This window comes from Ambystoma mexicanum, chromosome 1q (assembly GCF_040938575.1).
Source record: "Ambystoma mexicanum isolate Mex_15411 chromosome 1q, UKY_AmexF1_1, whole genome shotgun sequence".
Lineage (NCBI taxonomy): Eukaryota > Metazoa > Chordata > Amphibia > Caudata > Ambystomatidae > Ambystoma > Ambystoma mexicanum.
In genome coordinates, this window is record NC_090922.1 from 798,753,428 (window position 1) to 798,771,160 (window position 17,733).

General features: G+C 47.4%; 1 protein-coding gene across 1 annotated transcript; it reads left to right on the forward strand.

Annotated features, from left to right (window-relative positions):
• The first annotated feature begins 4,173 nt into the window (after positions 1-4,173).
• Positions 4,174-5,647, forward strand: RBM34 (RNA binding motif protein 34). Its single transcript, XM_069641388.1, has one exon. It carries the CDS (start codon positions 4,264-4,266, stop codon positions 5,554-5,556), a length of 1,293 nt encoding a protein of 430 aa, XP_069497489.1. The 5' UTR covers positions 4,174-4,263; the 3' UTR covers positions 5,557-5,647.
• The last annotated feature ends 12,086 nt before the right edge of the window (positions 5,648-17,733 follow it).

The window sequence follows — 17,733 nt, forward strand, 5'->3', positions numbered from 1 at the left end:
TTGACATAGATTGTAGGGCAAGAGGAAACAACTCCTGCTCCGACACCCAAGGAGGAGAATAGACACTCCAACCAACTATACATAGTTCATTAGAATACAACACTATACATAGTTCATTAGAATACAACAGTGAGCGTGTCGCACTAAAACCAAAATTTTCTGTCAAGCGTAGGCCTCTCTCTCCCTGTACAAGACTCTCAAATCTAGCTGTGTTTAGGATTGTACTGAATTATTCAACTGTTTCTCCAATCCAGCGAAGTATGGTGCTATACTCAATTGCTCTGTTATGCGTAGGCCTCTCTCCAACTATACAGGGCTCTCAAATCTAGCTGTTTTCACACCATGCAGGATTCCCGAAATCTAGGCATTCAGCCATACTGTGAAAATTAGCTGCAAAACATATAACCCACTAACCAAAAAAGCTCCAAACTTTCTGAATACTCAACTAACTCAAAAAACTAACACAACCACCTCTCGCACTGCAATCCGCATGCACTTCACCACACTGCAACAACACATAAATTGCACCAACAGCACACGAGGACTGACATCGCTCTGATACTCGCACCAAAGCTCAGCGCACGGTGTATACTGAGTTGAAGCCATACATGCCAACCCTCACGATTTAGGGGGGAGACTCCTGATTTTACAGTGAAAAATATTGCTATTTTTCACGTTCTCCCAACTAAAATAATTATTTTCCCAATGCGTTCATATGGGAAAATTGTTGTCTCCTGATTTCTTTTATGAAATCTCCCTCCCAGGTGCGTCGGAATGTTGGCATGTATGTGAAGCTGCCAACAGAACACCACTCCTCTCACTATCCTCTATCCTACTACTCAGGGCCGGTCTTACACCAGATTGCACCCCAGGCGGGAAGCCTTGTTGTTGGCGCCCCACCCACGACCCCTAAAAATGACAACCAAAAAATGTCCCAGAACGTTTGATCTAAGCCTCCCTGTGATTGAGGCCCCAGTTTCCCAAAGATGCAAAGGCTTTGCCCACTACTTGTATATCTTGCTGCCGCCATGCAATATGTGGCCAGCACCTTGTACTTACCCACCCACTTTTGTATTAATGTCGTAACTGTAAGCACTGTTGTTTTCTATCAATGTAACCTTTCAAGTTAAAGCACCTTGGCACTTCAGGGTTTGGGCGCTATATAAGAACAATAAATAAATAAAATTTGCTTCAATGACGTTTAAGAAGTTTTCAAGAAAAACAAAGCAATGGAGCAGGAAGACAAAACAAACTGGTGACTAGACATGGCAAGAATCACTGCTGATGACCTTTGAGGGACCCACAAACTTTTCTGGACAACCCTCTATAAAGGTTTGAAAGCCAGCACCTGAATTTCCACTGGTTTAAGTTCTGCTCGAGCTGGTACATGCCGCACTTTTTGACACCTTAAATGCACTGACCCCCAATGATGACGGGTTGGGGGGTCACATGCACAGAGAACATGTAGTTGACTGATTCTAGGGGCTGTAGTCGCAAACCTGGATCCATCACCTGCCCTTACGCACAAACATGTGCCACACATTGCGCAGTCGCTGTCATGCTTGAACATGTAACCTGTAACGGCCAGTGCCACATGTAACCTTCCCTTCACCATGCCAATGGAAGGACCTAAACTCGTGCTTAGTGTGTAAAAACCCACTTCACTTCAGGAGCTTCTGTGCACAGACACTGCCTTGCTACATAAACGTTTTCTGTGCCACAAAAGACACAAAGTATTTAAACAGTACCTCTTTGTGGCAAACTATGTTATTCAAAGTGATAAGCCTATACCCCTGTGTCTGTATGAAGGTTTCGTTGACACAAACCTGAAAGTGGTAAATTTGGTCGACGTATACACTACATATAATACTAACAGAAAGGGGAGGCTCGGGGTATGCAGGAAAGGACAGGAAGGAAGTGGACAGGGTGGAGGGGGTGCACGGGAACCCCCATTACAAGTAAATAAAAACAAGAATAAAATGCAACCAAATTAAGGTCGACCAAATTCACTACTTTCAAATTTGTGCTGTTGTGGCAAGGCAGAACCCCACTCCGCTCGCTCCGTACTGCAAACGTAGGCCTTGATCGCTCAACCACTGCTTCTAATTGGCGGGCACCAGGGAAACCCTTTGACTAAGGGTTTGATCTTCATTAGAAGATCCGAAAAATGAGCGACAGGTTGGAGTGCGGTGAGGCAGACAGACTGTTCTTATATGTATTGTCTCGGGAAGGCCTGGTCTGGAAAGCAGGCAAAATATGTGATTTGCATTTGTGTGACATATTTTATTGTTTTTTTAAACAACAAACTGCAATGAACACAAACAGTTACGATGTGGGAATGAACACTGCTGAAGGGCAGCAGGTTGTGGCACACACACACCGTTTTAAATGGAATGCGCATTGGAAGTTGTTTTGAGTTGGGGTGGAAAGGAGGGACACCATAACTGAAAATAAGCAGACATGTCGGCCATCATGTACGTGTATGGCAGCTGGCATTACAAAGAAGCCCAATGGATCCCGCATGGTGTTTTCTGGTGGGAGTAAGAGAAGAATGAACTTTACACATTCTGTCACCAAACTCCTTTCAGAAAATGCCATTAAAATATCAGAGAATGTCATTTAGAGGAGAAACGCTAGTTTCCACCTTTAAAATAGGTTTCAGGCATTTTAACACGCAAAACAAAACGAGCCCCACAGAATCAAAGCCAGAGTCCAAAACTCTTTCAGACCAATAACTTTTGAGAATTGTCACTTAAAGATCAAACGCATACTAGATACGATATGTGAACGGGGTAACTTGTCTCCGGGAATATTCTCCCTCCAGTTTTTGCTGCACAAATGCAGAAAGCAGAGCACAAGAACATGCACACACGTACATGCTAGTAATTCTATATGTGCAGAAGCTATTTACATCTTGTGTGAAAGCCGGAGCAGCGCACAGCCATTTGCAGCACTGGGCCATTAGAATGCACCGAGGAGACAGAGATGTCTGAGACATTACAAGACCAGGGGGGAGGGGGTCTGTGGGCTTCGTCGCCCATTCTCACCACATCATTCATACTTGATCCGGTGACCTTTGTTACTGAAGTCATCAATTATGACTATCTCGACCAGGTACCTCCTCGGTGTCCGGCAACGTGCTCGCCTTGGAAGCAAGACGACACAGAGCAACACAGGCCTCGCCTCCCTGAACCCCCGCCCCAAACACTTAACTGTGCACACGGTTGCACTGCACGTTGGGGGCTCGTTTTTCAACTGCAACACTGTCGCCAATGCCATCCGCCCCCAATCCGTGTCAGAGACGAGTAGCAGTGTTGCAGTGCACTTTTGTGTGCACGCGCGCATGGCCTGGAGGAGGGCACGTGCGCCCATGGGCCTGGCTGACGGCAACGGCGCCACCCGGGAAGTCAAAGCAACAAATGTTGCAAATTGGCCTACCAATTGCTGCCCTGCCTGAGGGACGAGGCTGCTGCCAGCTGCAGTGTGGATACGAACGTAAGTTAACAACACATTAAAATGATGCATCATTGGCAGTTTTAGGCTGCCTAATGATGCATCATTTGAATGTGTTGTTAACTTACGTTCGTATTCCTAGGCTGGCTGGCTTTGGCTGATGTGTGCGTCTGCGACCTGGCCCAGTGGCTTTGCAGTGGCTTTGCACGAGCACCCCCTAGAGGCTGACCGACGTCAGGCAGCCGCCTGAGCTGCCTGATGCAAAGACCGGCCCTGCGCTACTGCTTCACCCTACTAACCCATCCCACCTTCTCGTTTGCAGATCCGCCAGAGTGCCTGGGGACCAACTCCGTTGGTGACGGTGCGCAGTACAAATACCTTTAAACTTTAACATTTAACATGGTGGCTCTCTGAGTTTCTTTCTATGAATATATGTGATTGCGTTTCTAATTTTTTTAATTTTTTTATGCATAATGCGCGCCTACTGTCGAGACATAGAACTTAGAAGTTGTTTTGGAGCATGACGGATTCACTAATGTTTAATGTACAAACATGGCGTCTACAGCTCACATATTGTTTGGTATTATGTTAATAATGTAGACCAGTTGCTCATTACAACCATGTCACGTAGTCTTGTCCTACCTCTCGTTCTATTCTAAAGCGGAAGTAGATTTCTGGTTCTTGTTCCTGTGTGAGGGCTGGTGTGTCCTATCTCTAGGTCTATCCTAAAGCGGAAGTAGATGTTTAGTTCTTGTTCCTGTGTGAGGGCAGGCTTTTAAACGTTGCCGAAAAGTGGTATAACTTTTGGTAATGGAGCAGGAAGAGGGTGCGGGAGAAGTCGATAAGGTTCGGCCGCGGCGCATTAAAAAGTCCAAAAAGCATAAGGGCAGTGAGCAGGCCTCTCCGGGGCCCGAGTACGCTGTGGGCTTGGTGGCAAGCAGCCTTCGAGGGTCTGCGAAAGGCAGCCTGAGCTCCTTGGCTTCGTTATTCGGCACCGGCGAGGCAACCGTGCTCGCGCCGATCTACGCGCCCGCCCCACCTGCAATCAAGAGGGGGCAGGCTCCTGCGGCCACCACCGGCGGGAGGCCGGCTCAAGAGGTTCGGCCGCCTGCTGTTAAAAAATACAAACCGCTCCCCGCCTCAGAATTGCTGGTGTCTGAACGGGAGGGGCCCCTGCAGGAGGCCGACCTCCAGGAGGAGCAGCGAGAGCAACATGTGCGCGAGAAGCGCAAGGAGCGAAGATTGCAAGGGATCGAGGACCAGGGCGACGAGACTCCGGGACCCACAAGACCACCACGTCCCGTGAATAAAGCCGAGGAACGCCTCAAGGACAAGCGCACCGTCTTCGTTGGTAACCTCCCCGTCTCCTTCACCAAGCAGGCGCTGCGAGCCCTCTTCAAGGGCTTTGGGACCATTGAATCTGTCAGATTTCGCTCCGTGGCACGTGCAGAGCCTTCCCTGAACCGCAAGGTGGCTGCCATTCAACGCCAGGTGCACCCCAAGCGCAAGACCCTGCATGCCTACGTGGTCTTCAAGGAGGAGGTGGCTGCAGGCCGGGCCTTGGCAAATAACGGTGCTCAAGTGGAAGGAGGGTTCAACATCCGTGTAGATCGGGCATCTGGTGGCAAGAGCCATGACAACCGGCGCTCTGCCTTCGTGGGCAACCTGCCTTACGATGCAGAGGATCAGGTGGTGCGTGACCACTTTGCCCAGTGTGGCGAAGTGGTAGCTGTGCGGATCATCAGGGACAGGGAGACCGGGGTTGGGAAGGGCTTCGGCTATGTGCTTTTTGCAGGGATTGACGGCGCGCAACTGGCCATGAAGCTGGATGGCTCCGAATTAATGGGCAGGAAGGTGCGAGTGAAGCGCTGCGTGCAGAATGATGGGTCTCCCGCATCTGGACCGCCGAAATTCAGTGGTTCCAAGCACAAGTTGGACCCCTCTGTAAAAGACCGGAAAAAACGGCCACCGTTTAAGCGTAAGTTGGACCCATCTGTAAAAGATCGGAAAAAACGTCCACCGTTTAAACGCACACAGAAGCCCGCGGGCATTAATGCCGAGAACACTGGACGGCAGCGTTTGCCCAAGAAGAGAAAACAATGATTGATTTGTCATCGTCTCTGTTTGAATGATTGTGTCTCAGATTTGTTTTTCTGTCCACTAAATAAAAGTATATGCAAATTGCCTTTTTAAACGGGTGCACGTGATTTGTTCACTTAACTATCTGTTCTACGTGATAAATTAATGAATGGGTTATCCTGCTTGGGAGGTTTGCATAAATAATTAATAATGGCAGGAGATGGATACCCGCCCACATCCACCACCCCTACGTGTTTTTGTTGGGAGTGTCAGTCTACTGCGCTGCTGATGGGTAAGCGAATGACCATGCAGTGAGTCGCACTGGAGGTGTCTGTCTCTGGCACACGCATAAAGTGTAATGCAAGCACACTGTCACAGCAGGCACCTCAACCAAGTTTTTTTCAGTAGTAATTATGTCAATTCTGAAATTGGTGCTCATATTTGTGTGTGTGGCACGCAATGAGATTTAATTCACTTTTGGACATATTCAGTGGGTTAGTAAACGGGTTGGTGCACAAATTGACATGTTACAACAGTAGTTATGGAATTGAAATAGTTTCCAATTGGTATAAGTATGACTGACCAATGTTGAACCTTTGCAACTAAATAACTACATTTTGGAATTAAAATGATTTGTCCATTCAGATTATTATACATGTGACTGGCAAGTGTTAAGCCTAGTTTTTGTTAAACGTGTGTGCCCTGTTGACGCATGTTTCGAGCAATCGCTCTTCTTCAGGGCTGAAATGGTGACTGCTTAAAAAAAAAGGCCTGATGTGCAAAGTTGTGTGAAGATGCTGCCTGTTAAGCATTATATGGAAAAGCTGATGCATGCATCCGGAGCCTGATCATAAGGGGACTGGCCGGTAAGCTCACCCACATTACGTTAAGTGTGAACACTTGAATATGTCAATGCAACTACTATAAGAGCGGATTACAGGAATACTATACTGCATCCGCAGCGTTCAGCGGTTTGATCGCCATTAACGAATGTGGGTGCGCTTATTGACAGTCCCCACATAATCATATAAGCAGGCTTTTCCATATAATGCCTAACGGGCAGTATCTTTACGCCGTACCAGGGCTTGGAATTAAGATTGGATACCTCCTGGGTATCCAGTATTAACCAGTGACCAGGAACTACTATGCCAGGATGAGCTGCTGAAAATAGCGTTTTGCAAGTCTTAACTTCCACGTAAGGTGCATAAATAACATTTTGGTCATTATGTATTATCCCTTTGGCTTTAAATGTATAGATGTGTCCTAATGTTTGAGCGAGAAGTTGATTTAATCTCCCTGTTGGCACACTTTCTAGACATTACAGTTGGTGCTCCTTTAAATGGTGACCAGGGAGTAGTCTTTTTTCAACTATTCACGTAGTACTCGCTTATGGTACAGCCACTTGTCAAATATGGCACAGGAAACGCTGAGTTTTAAGGACAGATCAAGGGTTTCTATTAGGCTCTTGGTGGGGCCTAGGGTCGCCCTTTCGTCTTCCCAAGGCCCTACTCCTTAACCCATGTGTCTATAACCCCTTGTTAGGGTTAAAGGTTGCCCCAATGTCTACTCTAAAGTTATCATCTTCTGCTAATGGTTGTTCCCTAGAATTCCAGCTATCTAAACTCTCAGGGACCTCCTAACTCTCGCTACTCAAACCAAAGGTTAGGGTTCTAATGGGAGTTTGGATATGCCTTGCTCTTACTCTGTTTGATTCACGCTGGTTCTCTTCTCTGCTACTCCTGCCTCTGCCTCATCCTTCAATGTTTCAATCCCGCACTACGACTTCACCCGCTGATCTCAGCACTCCTCTCCTTCCTACTGCAATTCCCTCCTTTCACCCACTATCATCCACTTCTCTTTTACTTCTTAACACACATTTCTTTTAATGGGGGTCTAAATAAGTATTTGGTGAGCAGGAGCTAAAAGTAGCTCGTGGCTATCGGGCATCAGCCAGTAAGCGGGAGCTAGCATTGAGTGAGTTGCAATTCTAGCTTCCACACCATAACCTATTTCGTATGATGAGAAATGCTTTAAATGTTTTAATGCTCCTTTATCCACATTACCAAGCACACAGGTGATATCAGTAATGTGCTTGAATGGCACCAGCTAGCCTGCAGAGACAAAAGTAGCTCCTGCATGGAGCTAACCAGGCTCTTCTAGGCTACAAGCAGGAGCTAAATAATTCCCAGCAATTTTGAACCACACATTCACGCACACTGCAGAACCACTTTCACTCCTAAGGTAACACCTCACTTGCTCCCACAATCTCCTCCACAATTTGCAGCTCCTTCTCTTTATGATGGTCTGTTGGCTGTCCTTCACATCTGATCACCGCCAAAAGATCCACACTTCCTGTTAAAATATTCCTGCCCCAGGGTGGAGAAAGGCAGCCAATTCCTGCAGCCTGTGCTCTTCCTCTACCGGGCTGTGTTTGTGTAGGACAACATTTTCAGAAGGGGGATAAGCCCTGCCCACTGCCTCCATGGGGCCTTGCCACGCACTGCCCATGGTGGCACATAAAGTTCCATGTCCTGGTTTGGGGTCTGTTTCCAGGGACTGTTTGGCTAAGATTTTGGTAAGGGGGTTCGGTTCTTCTCTCTCCCCCCCATATCTCTGTCCCTGGTGATCACAGGGATCTTTATTTGATGGTGCAAACGATCCAGCGCACTCTGGTGTGCTTGCAATTTAGGTGTCATTTAGGTGTCTGTGCTGCTCCAGTTTGCAGCTGTCTTTCTCTTGGATAGGTGCGTGACTGCACCATTTGCAGGGCTGTAGTGACTTTTAGCTGTGTTTAAATTAAGCGGGTTGTTCTCGTGTTGGTTCACTCGCTTGGCCTTCTTTGGGGCTTTTCCACACCTCCCTGAGACTTGCTGCTATTCCTCAAAATCTTGCAAGTAAGGACAAACACTGACTAGTATCTGAACCAGCCAATCCGTATTGACAAAGTCGCCAGGTCTGGTGTTTTTGTTTAGTGAAACACTTTTGTGTATTGCTAGATGGGTGGGGTAAGAGTTGTACTGGACTTGGTATGAGAGATATTTGTTAGTCTGAAGTTAAACTGTTAGCATAGTTCTTTAAACGCCATTTCCAATTAAATGTTTCTCATTGCGCATCTCTTTAACATTTTGCCCAGTGAACTACAGGTTATTGCCTTGGTTACAGATTGGCAATGAGGATAACAGCAATGAAGATGACAATTGCCTCATTTTGACCTTTTCCAGCCTCTAGTGGCCTCTAGGTTGTTTATGCCTTTGCCAGCCTCTAGCGGCCTTTGATGGTGTATGCCTTGCCAGCCCCTAGCAGTCTCTAAATGTGCTTATATAGTTCTAAATGTTTTTGACCTTTGCCAGCCTCTAGCGGCCTTTGACTGTGTATGCCTTGCCAGCCCCTAGCAGTCTCTAAATGTGCTTATATAGTTCTAAATGTTTTTGACCTTTGCCAGCCTCTAGCGGCCTTTGACTGTGTATGCCTTGCCAGCCCCTAGCGGCCTTTGACTGCTCCACTGATACTATACTAGTGGACTTGCCCAACTAGTCCTGCACAAGCACTAAACAGCATTTGGTTACAAATGCATTCCTCAGCTACCCACCTTACAGCGCCGTCACCTCTCCTCTTCCCCCATTTTCCTCATTACTCTCTCTCTGGGCCACCCGCAGTTTGCTCCCTGCACACCCAGACCTTACACCACCACCAAACATCATGCACTCTGCTTCATACACAGCACTATACAACACACTCAACCACTGCATCTGTAACCAGCCTGGACACCTCCTTAGGCGTTACAGACTAAGAACCCGCACTAAACCACCCTTCTCGCTCCGCAGCTCTCCACCATCCACTCACAGCAGGGACCACAAGCTTAGCTCTCGCACCCGCACCACATTCTCACACACACACACTCACCTGTCCACGCACACATCCCCCCATCACCCTACGCCCAAACCTACACCCCAACCTCCCTCACTAATACGTGCACCCACCACCTCGCCGACCCCAATCACTAGCGCTCATGATCCATCACCAGCCAATCTTGTCCTGAAATGTGCACTCATTAATGCACGCTCCATCCATGCCCATGCTATTGAGATCAATGACCTCATCATTACCCACAAACTAAACATACTAGCCATATCCGAAACATGGCTCCATGAAGCATCCAACCCATTGTAAAGACTGGTAGGGGGTGTCTGTACTTCTGCTCTCTATATGGCAGAGGAGAGGCACAGAGGACCCCAGCCAAGATTCTCTATTATTGGTAACGTAGTCGAGCAATCAATCTCAGGAGGTGATGCGGGCTGGTTCTTAAGTACAGTGTAGTCCCCGAACCCGCACAAAGGAATGTCCGCACACTGTATTACTGAAAACAGTCTTTATATAATTAATATTCAAACGTATGTACACGATCACAATAATGCACTTTGTACTCGGAAGTCAATAATGATAAATATATACAATTCTAAATTGATACCACCAATGTTATCAAATCTCATTAAAGTGCATCAACTGTACGGTTAAAATGTCACACAGATTAATAACGAGTAAACCAGCAATAGAGATGGAAAGGAACGCAAGATGGTTGAAACCGTAGGCAGAATACTGGCCCCGTACCCTAGACACAGTTCTGTGTGGAGATCCCACCTGGGCAACCTGTAAATAAAGATATATAGCACAAGCCCAGTCCAAATGTTCAATAGTCTTACTTCCTCCTATTAAGGTTTTACCCACCCCCCGCGCAATGTACCTGGTGGAGTAGAGTTCTCCGACGCTGCGTCGACCGATCCTTCTTGAGTGCCTCCCTTTCAGGCGGGAGCCACGGATCGTCAGGGAACTTGGCGTTCGGTGTCGGGGAATCGACAGCCCTTCTTGAGTGCCCTCCCTTTAAAGCGGGAGTCACGGGTCGTCGAACGTCCGACGGTGAACAGGTTGAACTACGGCAGTGAAGTGGCAGCTTCGTTCCTAGCGGTGCTCGTCGACGACAGAGCATTGGCGTCCTGCAAGGAAGAGGCGTGCGGGGCACCTCGGTGACGATAGTTTTGGACCGCAAAGAGATGAAGAACTGTGGCCCAGCAAGGGCGTCGAGTCGTCGGCGTCTCTCTGGTCTTTAGGTGGCGGAAAACCCACCGGTGGATGCTCCTCGGCACGTCGACGGTTGGGCCTTCTCCAGCGGGAGACAAGCGGGTGACGATGCAGACGAGAGCGTCCGATCAATTGAAGTTCTTAGGCAAACGGGAGCACGGCGGCTCCGGTTGGCGACGGTGGTTGTCGACAGTGGCGACAACAGTCCGAGTGCTTCTCCTTGGAGTTCTGCAGCAGTCCCCGTATCGAGTCGGCAGCCTGACGAAGGTCTGTCTACCAGGGAGCTTTGGCAAGCTCAGCTGTGCACGATGGTAGCTTAGGAAGAGGGCGCCTTACCAGGCCCTCTCTGGGTCAGTCCTTGGGGGCACAGCAGCTTTCAGATTGCGAATGAGAGCAACAGCAATTCTTCTCGTCCAGCAGGGCTTCAAGGTCAAGCTTCAGTTACTCGTAGTGAACTTCAGCTTCTGAACACGATTCCTAGCAGTGAGAGGTCCCTAGATATACTGTTGATCTCACATTCATTCCGCTGGGTCACACTCAAGCATGCAATCACGACTACAGGCATTCATGCAGGCAGCCAATCAGGCACACAAGGTATTCAGGCCATTCACTTCTCTCCAGACACTCACAACAAGTTATGTCTATTGGGACAAGTACCGAGCCATTCAACACGCCAAGCTGCATTCGTACCGGTTTCGGGCAGGGCTGTCTCAGTCATTGTGTCAACCACCAGATACTAGACATCCACAACACAGAATGCATATTCATCACACACTCTATTCACCCAGGTCCCACCCACAGGAGGTACCCACAACATACATCACCGGGAAGGCTCCAGCTAGTCTGGCCGGGCCTTCACAACACCACCATATATGGCATTTCCACCCAACAGCCAGTCAGGGGGAAGGGACAGAGTCGGGGCTTCCCAGGACTTTGGGAAAACAAGGTAATGGGTAATAGAAAGCAAGAGGCCACAGGGGCCATCTTGTTTTCTATCAGGAATCAACTGATTCCAGTGGTATCCCAAAATGGAGGATACTCAGAGCACCTGTCAAATTCAGCATGGAGCTGCCACCAGCCCATTCCCTGCTCTGCGGGCCACCCACAGATGCCCAAAAAAGCATACCCTAGGGGAGGGGCACAGGGTTGTACCCCCACCCATGGGTGGCGTAAGGGTATCCCATGGGTCTGTTCACCAAACCAAAGAGAGAGCTGCACTGCCAGGAGTCCCACATGAACTCCTGCGCGGAACCTGCGTACCAAGAAATGAAAAGCCCTATCCAACTGGCAATTAACACCCAACCAATCCTCTCTCAAAGACTTCAAAGAAATCTCACATACCTACAAAAATGCCATATCCAAATCCTATAATCAAAGAATTACCAAAGCTAGCTCCAAATCTAGAGAAATATTCTCTATATTCAAAGAACTCGCTACTCCCGAGTCCAGCCCTGACGAAATCAAGGATGAAGCATGGTGCACAGGCATCCAGACAGCCCACCCAAACAAAGTTAAACGCTCCAAGACAAAATAGCATCCCAACGTAAAGCACTCAACAACCTCCCCATGTCCCCCCCCCCCCCCCCTCACAAACCTCGCCTGCGAATACCTCTCTTTGCCTTTAGAGGAGTCACAGAGCTAGAAGTCTCCGCCCTACTCAATAATACCAAACCTTCCACATGCAAAAGGGATATATGCCCACCCACCATCATCAAAGAGTGCACAGAAGCACTCAACCCTATAATCACAGCTTTCATCAATGCCTCTTTCTCCTCCGGAACCGTACCTCAATGCCTAAAAGAAGCCTGGGTTTGCCCGCTCCTAAAAAGAAAAACCCTCTCTAGATCCAACCTCCCCCGATAACTATCGCCCCATCACCACCGTCCCCTTCCTCCTCAAAATCCTAGATAAAGCCGGCCATAACCAAATCCAACACTATTTGGAAACCCATGCCACTCTAGGCAGAAGGCAATCGGGATTCCGCAAAGGCCATGGGACCGAAACTGCCCTTCTAGATTTAAAGAATCAAATTACCAAAATAATGGACACAGGCAAACCTGCTCTCCTCCTACTACTCGATCTCTCCGCTGCATTTGACCTAGTGGACCATGGCATCCTCACATCTCACCTATTCAATGCAGCTCACTTCTCTCACAAAGCAACTCCTTGGATCACATCATTTCTAAAAGGTAGAGCCATGAAAGTGTACTCTGACCAGGCCAACGCTCCCCCTACCACCATAAGCTGTGGAGTCCCACAAGGGTCATGCACTACACCGACCCTCTACAACCTCTTCACTAAATCCCTCTTTGACTTACTGGATTCTCTCGGCATAGCCTACACAAACTATGCCGATGACACACAAGTTCTCCTCCCCCTCACTGGAGACTATGTCCAAGACACAGAAGCTCTCCACAACATCTACACCACGATCCAAACCTGGGTGGCTATTAATGGTCTTTGCCTTAACGGCAACAAAACAGAGATCATCATCCTGGCCCCCAGCGAAACTCTATCCAAGCTCAGCCAAGAATACTCACACATGACCATTGACAACATTAGCATACCTGTCTCCTCTGCCGTGAAGACCCTAGGAATCTACCTAGACCCTACACTCTCCATGACGAGACAAGTCAGCACCATCTCCTCTTCATCCACACTGACCACCAAACTCATCTGTGCCATAAAACCCTACCTCACCACTCCTAACTGCCTCTCCATCGCTAGAGCCACCATAGGAGCCAGACTAGATTATTGCAGCGCCCTTTTAGCCGGCACATCATCCAAAAATCTAAACGAGCTCCAAATAGTGCAAAACAATGCGCTCCGTGCTGCTCTACACATCTCCAAATTTGACCATGTATCGCAGGCCCGAAGAAATGCTCACTGGCTCCCAGTCAAGGAAAGAATCAATTTCAAAATACTCACCCTCACACACAAATGCATCAATCACACTGCACCTTCCTATCTAACAGAAACCATAACCAGGAAATCTTCCCTCCGTCCTACAAGAAGACACCATGCCAACCTACTCCAAGTTCCTACCATAAGAAGAGCCAAAGCTGGAGGCATTGGCTTCCCACACATAGCACCCAAGCTCCGGAACGAGCTCCCCAACTCTCTCAGAGCTGAACCCTCTCGGTACTCCTTTCGTGAATCCCTCAAAACCACTCTTTCTACATAATATTTCCACCCTCCCCCCGCTGACATGAACTGTACCTTAACGTTTTGATGTCTGTACTGCCAGTTTATGTAAATAAATATGCTACTGTAAAGCAAAATGCCTTGTAATCATTATCAACCCTCCTTTTGTAACCAGCCAATGTTTAATATGTAACAGCGCCACGATGCCCATATACGAATAAATAAATAAATTGCTCTTACTCTGTTTCATCAGTCATTACTGATTGAGGGGCTAGCCTCTCCACAGGAACTTTAAAGTGTGTTAATGCCATAATATATTTGGGGGGGTGGGCATTCATCCCACCACCCACGTGTATGTGAAGTTCATGCTGCAACCTTCCCTTTTAGGGAGTGTCGGTGGCTCGGAATGACTGTTGTATGGAATAGTAAGACTAGGAAAAGGAAGATTGCCACCTGAAGTCGGCCCAGTACCCTCACACTTCCTTCCTCATCCCAGTTATTACTAATTGAGCACTCAAGTGCCGTCGGCAGTGCATGAAACGGGTTGTTTATCAATACACTTTATTAACTGAAGATACAAACGTCTGTGTTCCGTCACACCTCTACCAAATCAACAGTCTTTAGCATCTAGGAATTCAATATATAGTGCAGGGTGCAACATCTGTTCTTGGCCACATCTCTTGAACCCATCAAGTCAGTGTAAGAAGTTTGTTTTCTATGTTCAATCCTTTGTCCCTTTCTAGTTAATCGTGGATTGAATCTTGCTCTTTTCCTTCTTGTGCGTAAGATCATTGCCCAATAACCTTCCCGCTTTGTTCACCTCTCAATTTAGCCTTTATTCTATGTAACGAGCCACAAGCTTGTCTTGTCAAACTGTTCTGTTCAAATGTGTTCTCTGAAGTTTGTAATTTACTTTATACGGTTAAGGATATTTTATCAAAAGACAACTTTTTGTTTACTAACAGCGGCTTCTCAGAGGCCTGGGAAGGCGTCCCCAATTCTTCGGAACATTCTTTCATTTCTTTTAAAAGGGAATAATGCTTTCAGTGAAATATTGATCTTTAATTGCACAATTAAGCCTACAGATACTCCCACTGTTTGCCACAGGTCAAAGAACAAAATCTGTAATAGGTGGGATATTCTCGTTAAGCCCAGTTTTGCTGCAGGGTATTACTGGACTACCATAGTTGCCGAAGGCTCCCTGACGTCTTCCACCTGTTGCGGCGCATAGGGACTTCACAGGAGATGTGCTGCTGGGAGGAATTTGTGGTCAGGACTGGATAAGCATAACCAGCCTGAAACGAGGTAGGATTGGGGGGGGGGTTTCTTTTGGGTAATGGTGGGTAAATGGGGGTGGCCGGCTGGAAGACAGTAAGGCATGGACAATGATTTATTGCCACAGTGGACAAGCTGTGGCTGGAAAGACGGGCCTTGTCAAACCTAGCCTGCCGCAAAAAACACATTGGAGCTCGAATCTCCAAATTTACAACATCAGTGATTAGAGACTTTAAGTACAAATAAACCGAAGAGGACGATCTATTAACGGGTGTAAAGCGAGGGAAATCCGACATCGGGATTACAACAACTCAGTACCCAGAACTTGCCCCGTGCCCACTATTTTGACAGTGGCATAACATACAATAAATAGAATGAGGCGACTGCTCCCAGCCAGAGAGCAACTATTACTATTGGTGGATGTCCACCATGAGGATCAAATATAGCAATGGGCAGCCTCTCCTCTTAACTATTTTATTTTTCCTTCGCTTCTTTTTTTCGTCTTACTTTGTTTTTATTTAATTTTTAAAGCATGTGTAGGTGGCAGCCATCAAGATGAGGTAACGCACAGAATAGAATTAATATCGGAGCAGAAAAACAAACCGGTCTGTTTACAGCTTTGAGAGCAACCACATAATCATAAGGACCTTTACTTGTGGCTCTAGATGTAGACTTCACCCTGTTGACCGCTTCAGATATGCAGCAAAAGTTATTGAATTTAAAGTGTCTATCTGAACCATTTCTCCTATGGTTGCGCAGGGGAAGCCTATGGTGTCACTTTTTTAATTATGAGCAAAATGTTAAGACCGAGTATCTGATGTAGCCATATACTCTGGTAACAAACTTTGAATTGCTGTAACCAAATTATGTCTACCGATTTCCTCAAGGTTGCTCTACTAGGGAGCATGATGAGCGATTTGGTAGGGTCTATCAGATCATATCTGTCCTCCAACATTATTAATATGGGTCTACACCCCAAGATTAATGTTTTAATACACCTTTATAATGTATCAATTATAGTTGGTCACAACCAAAGGGAAGTTCTAATACATGTGCATTTGGGGTGGTGGGTAACATGATTATGGCGGCCCACTGATTATCCATGAGGTTTCAGTCCATATGGTGCTTGAGAGATCCATATCGATCGACCTCCCACCCATTATAGGACTGGCATCTTACCCTCGGCCACACAAGTGCTTTCTATTGTCCTGTTTCATCAGTCCTGTGTGTTGTGGCTAAGAAATCCCTCAAACGAGACCAGATGTCCTTCGGTCTGCTAGCTCGCAGTATATCGAGTCTTTTAGTCAGGATTCCACTTTTGGAGCCTTTGTGCCCAGCATATAGCCACGTTTCGCCTAACATTGTTGGCAGATTGGCACATCTTTATTACTCCTGTGTCTCCAGCCGGAATAGGCTCAAAAATGAAAATGTAGGGTCTGCCTGCAGATTCACATGCATTATTCTGGACCTCTCTCTGAAATTCCTGCACCCTCGCATACCCTCGAGGCAAGTGTATAAAATCTGCCTGATCCTTGCACACCCCTTGCACTTGTCTGATATGTGTGTATTGTATGGATGCGCCCTATGTGGGGTGCAATAGACCTGGTGCAGGTACTTGAAATTAATCAACCTGTGCCCCTAGTTCAGGGATATTTTCTGGGTTTGTTGACATGCCTGCAGCCAATCCTGATCTGTGAGTGGTGCCCCAAACAACCCTTATCACTGAGCCCTCGCTGCCAGTGAGGTAGGTTTTCTTTCCTGTAGTGCGGTACGGTATGGGTTGGAGACTAGGGGCCTGATTCACAAAAGCGTTTTTAATGGCAAAACCCCATTGGAAAACGCTCTGTGAATAAGGGCCTAGGTGTGTGCTAATGGCACCAGTAGTAAGAGTGTGAGTGATCTTGGGACACCCTTGGTTTAATTGACAAGTTCCCGATCCGTTCCATCAATGCTAGTTTTAGCCTGTAATATAGGAATATGCTCACCCCGTTTACCGGTCCCCTATCTCTTAATTATTCCAGACTTATAAACGCTCCATTCCCAAATGGGTCCCCGTGATGCCCAAGTTGCCAAAATGTACATATAGTTGCCTCTCAAAGGTGATGGGAACCCCTGGGGCGTTATACTGCAGCAGCGTGGGCGTATATGGGGAATCGGCCATGCCAGTACTCTCCATCTGGTGTAATGCCCTCCATGTGACATAGCATGGCTGTATCTTCATTCTATCTGCCGTGAGCTTTCCCCATATGTGGGCTGGCAGGGCGTAAGGTGCGCAGACTTCCCTCTCCAGCCTCCAATATGGAACCTCAACTTGCTCCCTTAACCAGCCGGCCTTGTATTGCAACTGCCACCGCTCCCTTTTCATATGGTAGTTAACGTGTCCATTGTGATCCGCCTTACCTTCCCCACCCATGTCAATTTCAGTATCTTGGTTCTAACCCTCTTTAAGTAGCTTGCAGGTGGGACTATAAGTACATTTTGGTAGACATGTATAGTCATTACTGGGAAATGACTATTGCGACCCTGCCCATTAGTGAAATAAGTATCTGTACCCATCTTGCCACTTTGTGCTCCAGCTCTTCGAGTGGTACAATGTGAACCATTGCAAAAAGCCTGCAAACGGTTTGTTCTGTGGATCTTCCTGGGATTTGTTTGGCCAGGGTGCACCCTGTGGTGGGTCAGAAGGAGGCGGCAGACACTTGAAGG

What these genes read in the sequence shown, in the direction of transcription:
- RBM34 (XM_069641388.1), top strand. Translation starts at nt 4,264, where the DNA reads ATGGAGCAGGAAGAGGGTGCGGGAGAAGTCGATAAGGTTCGGCCGCGG.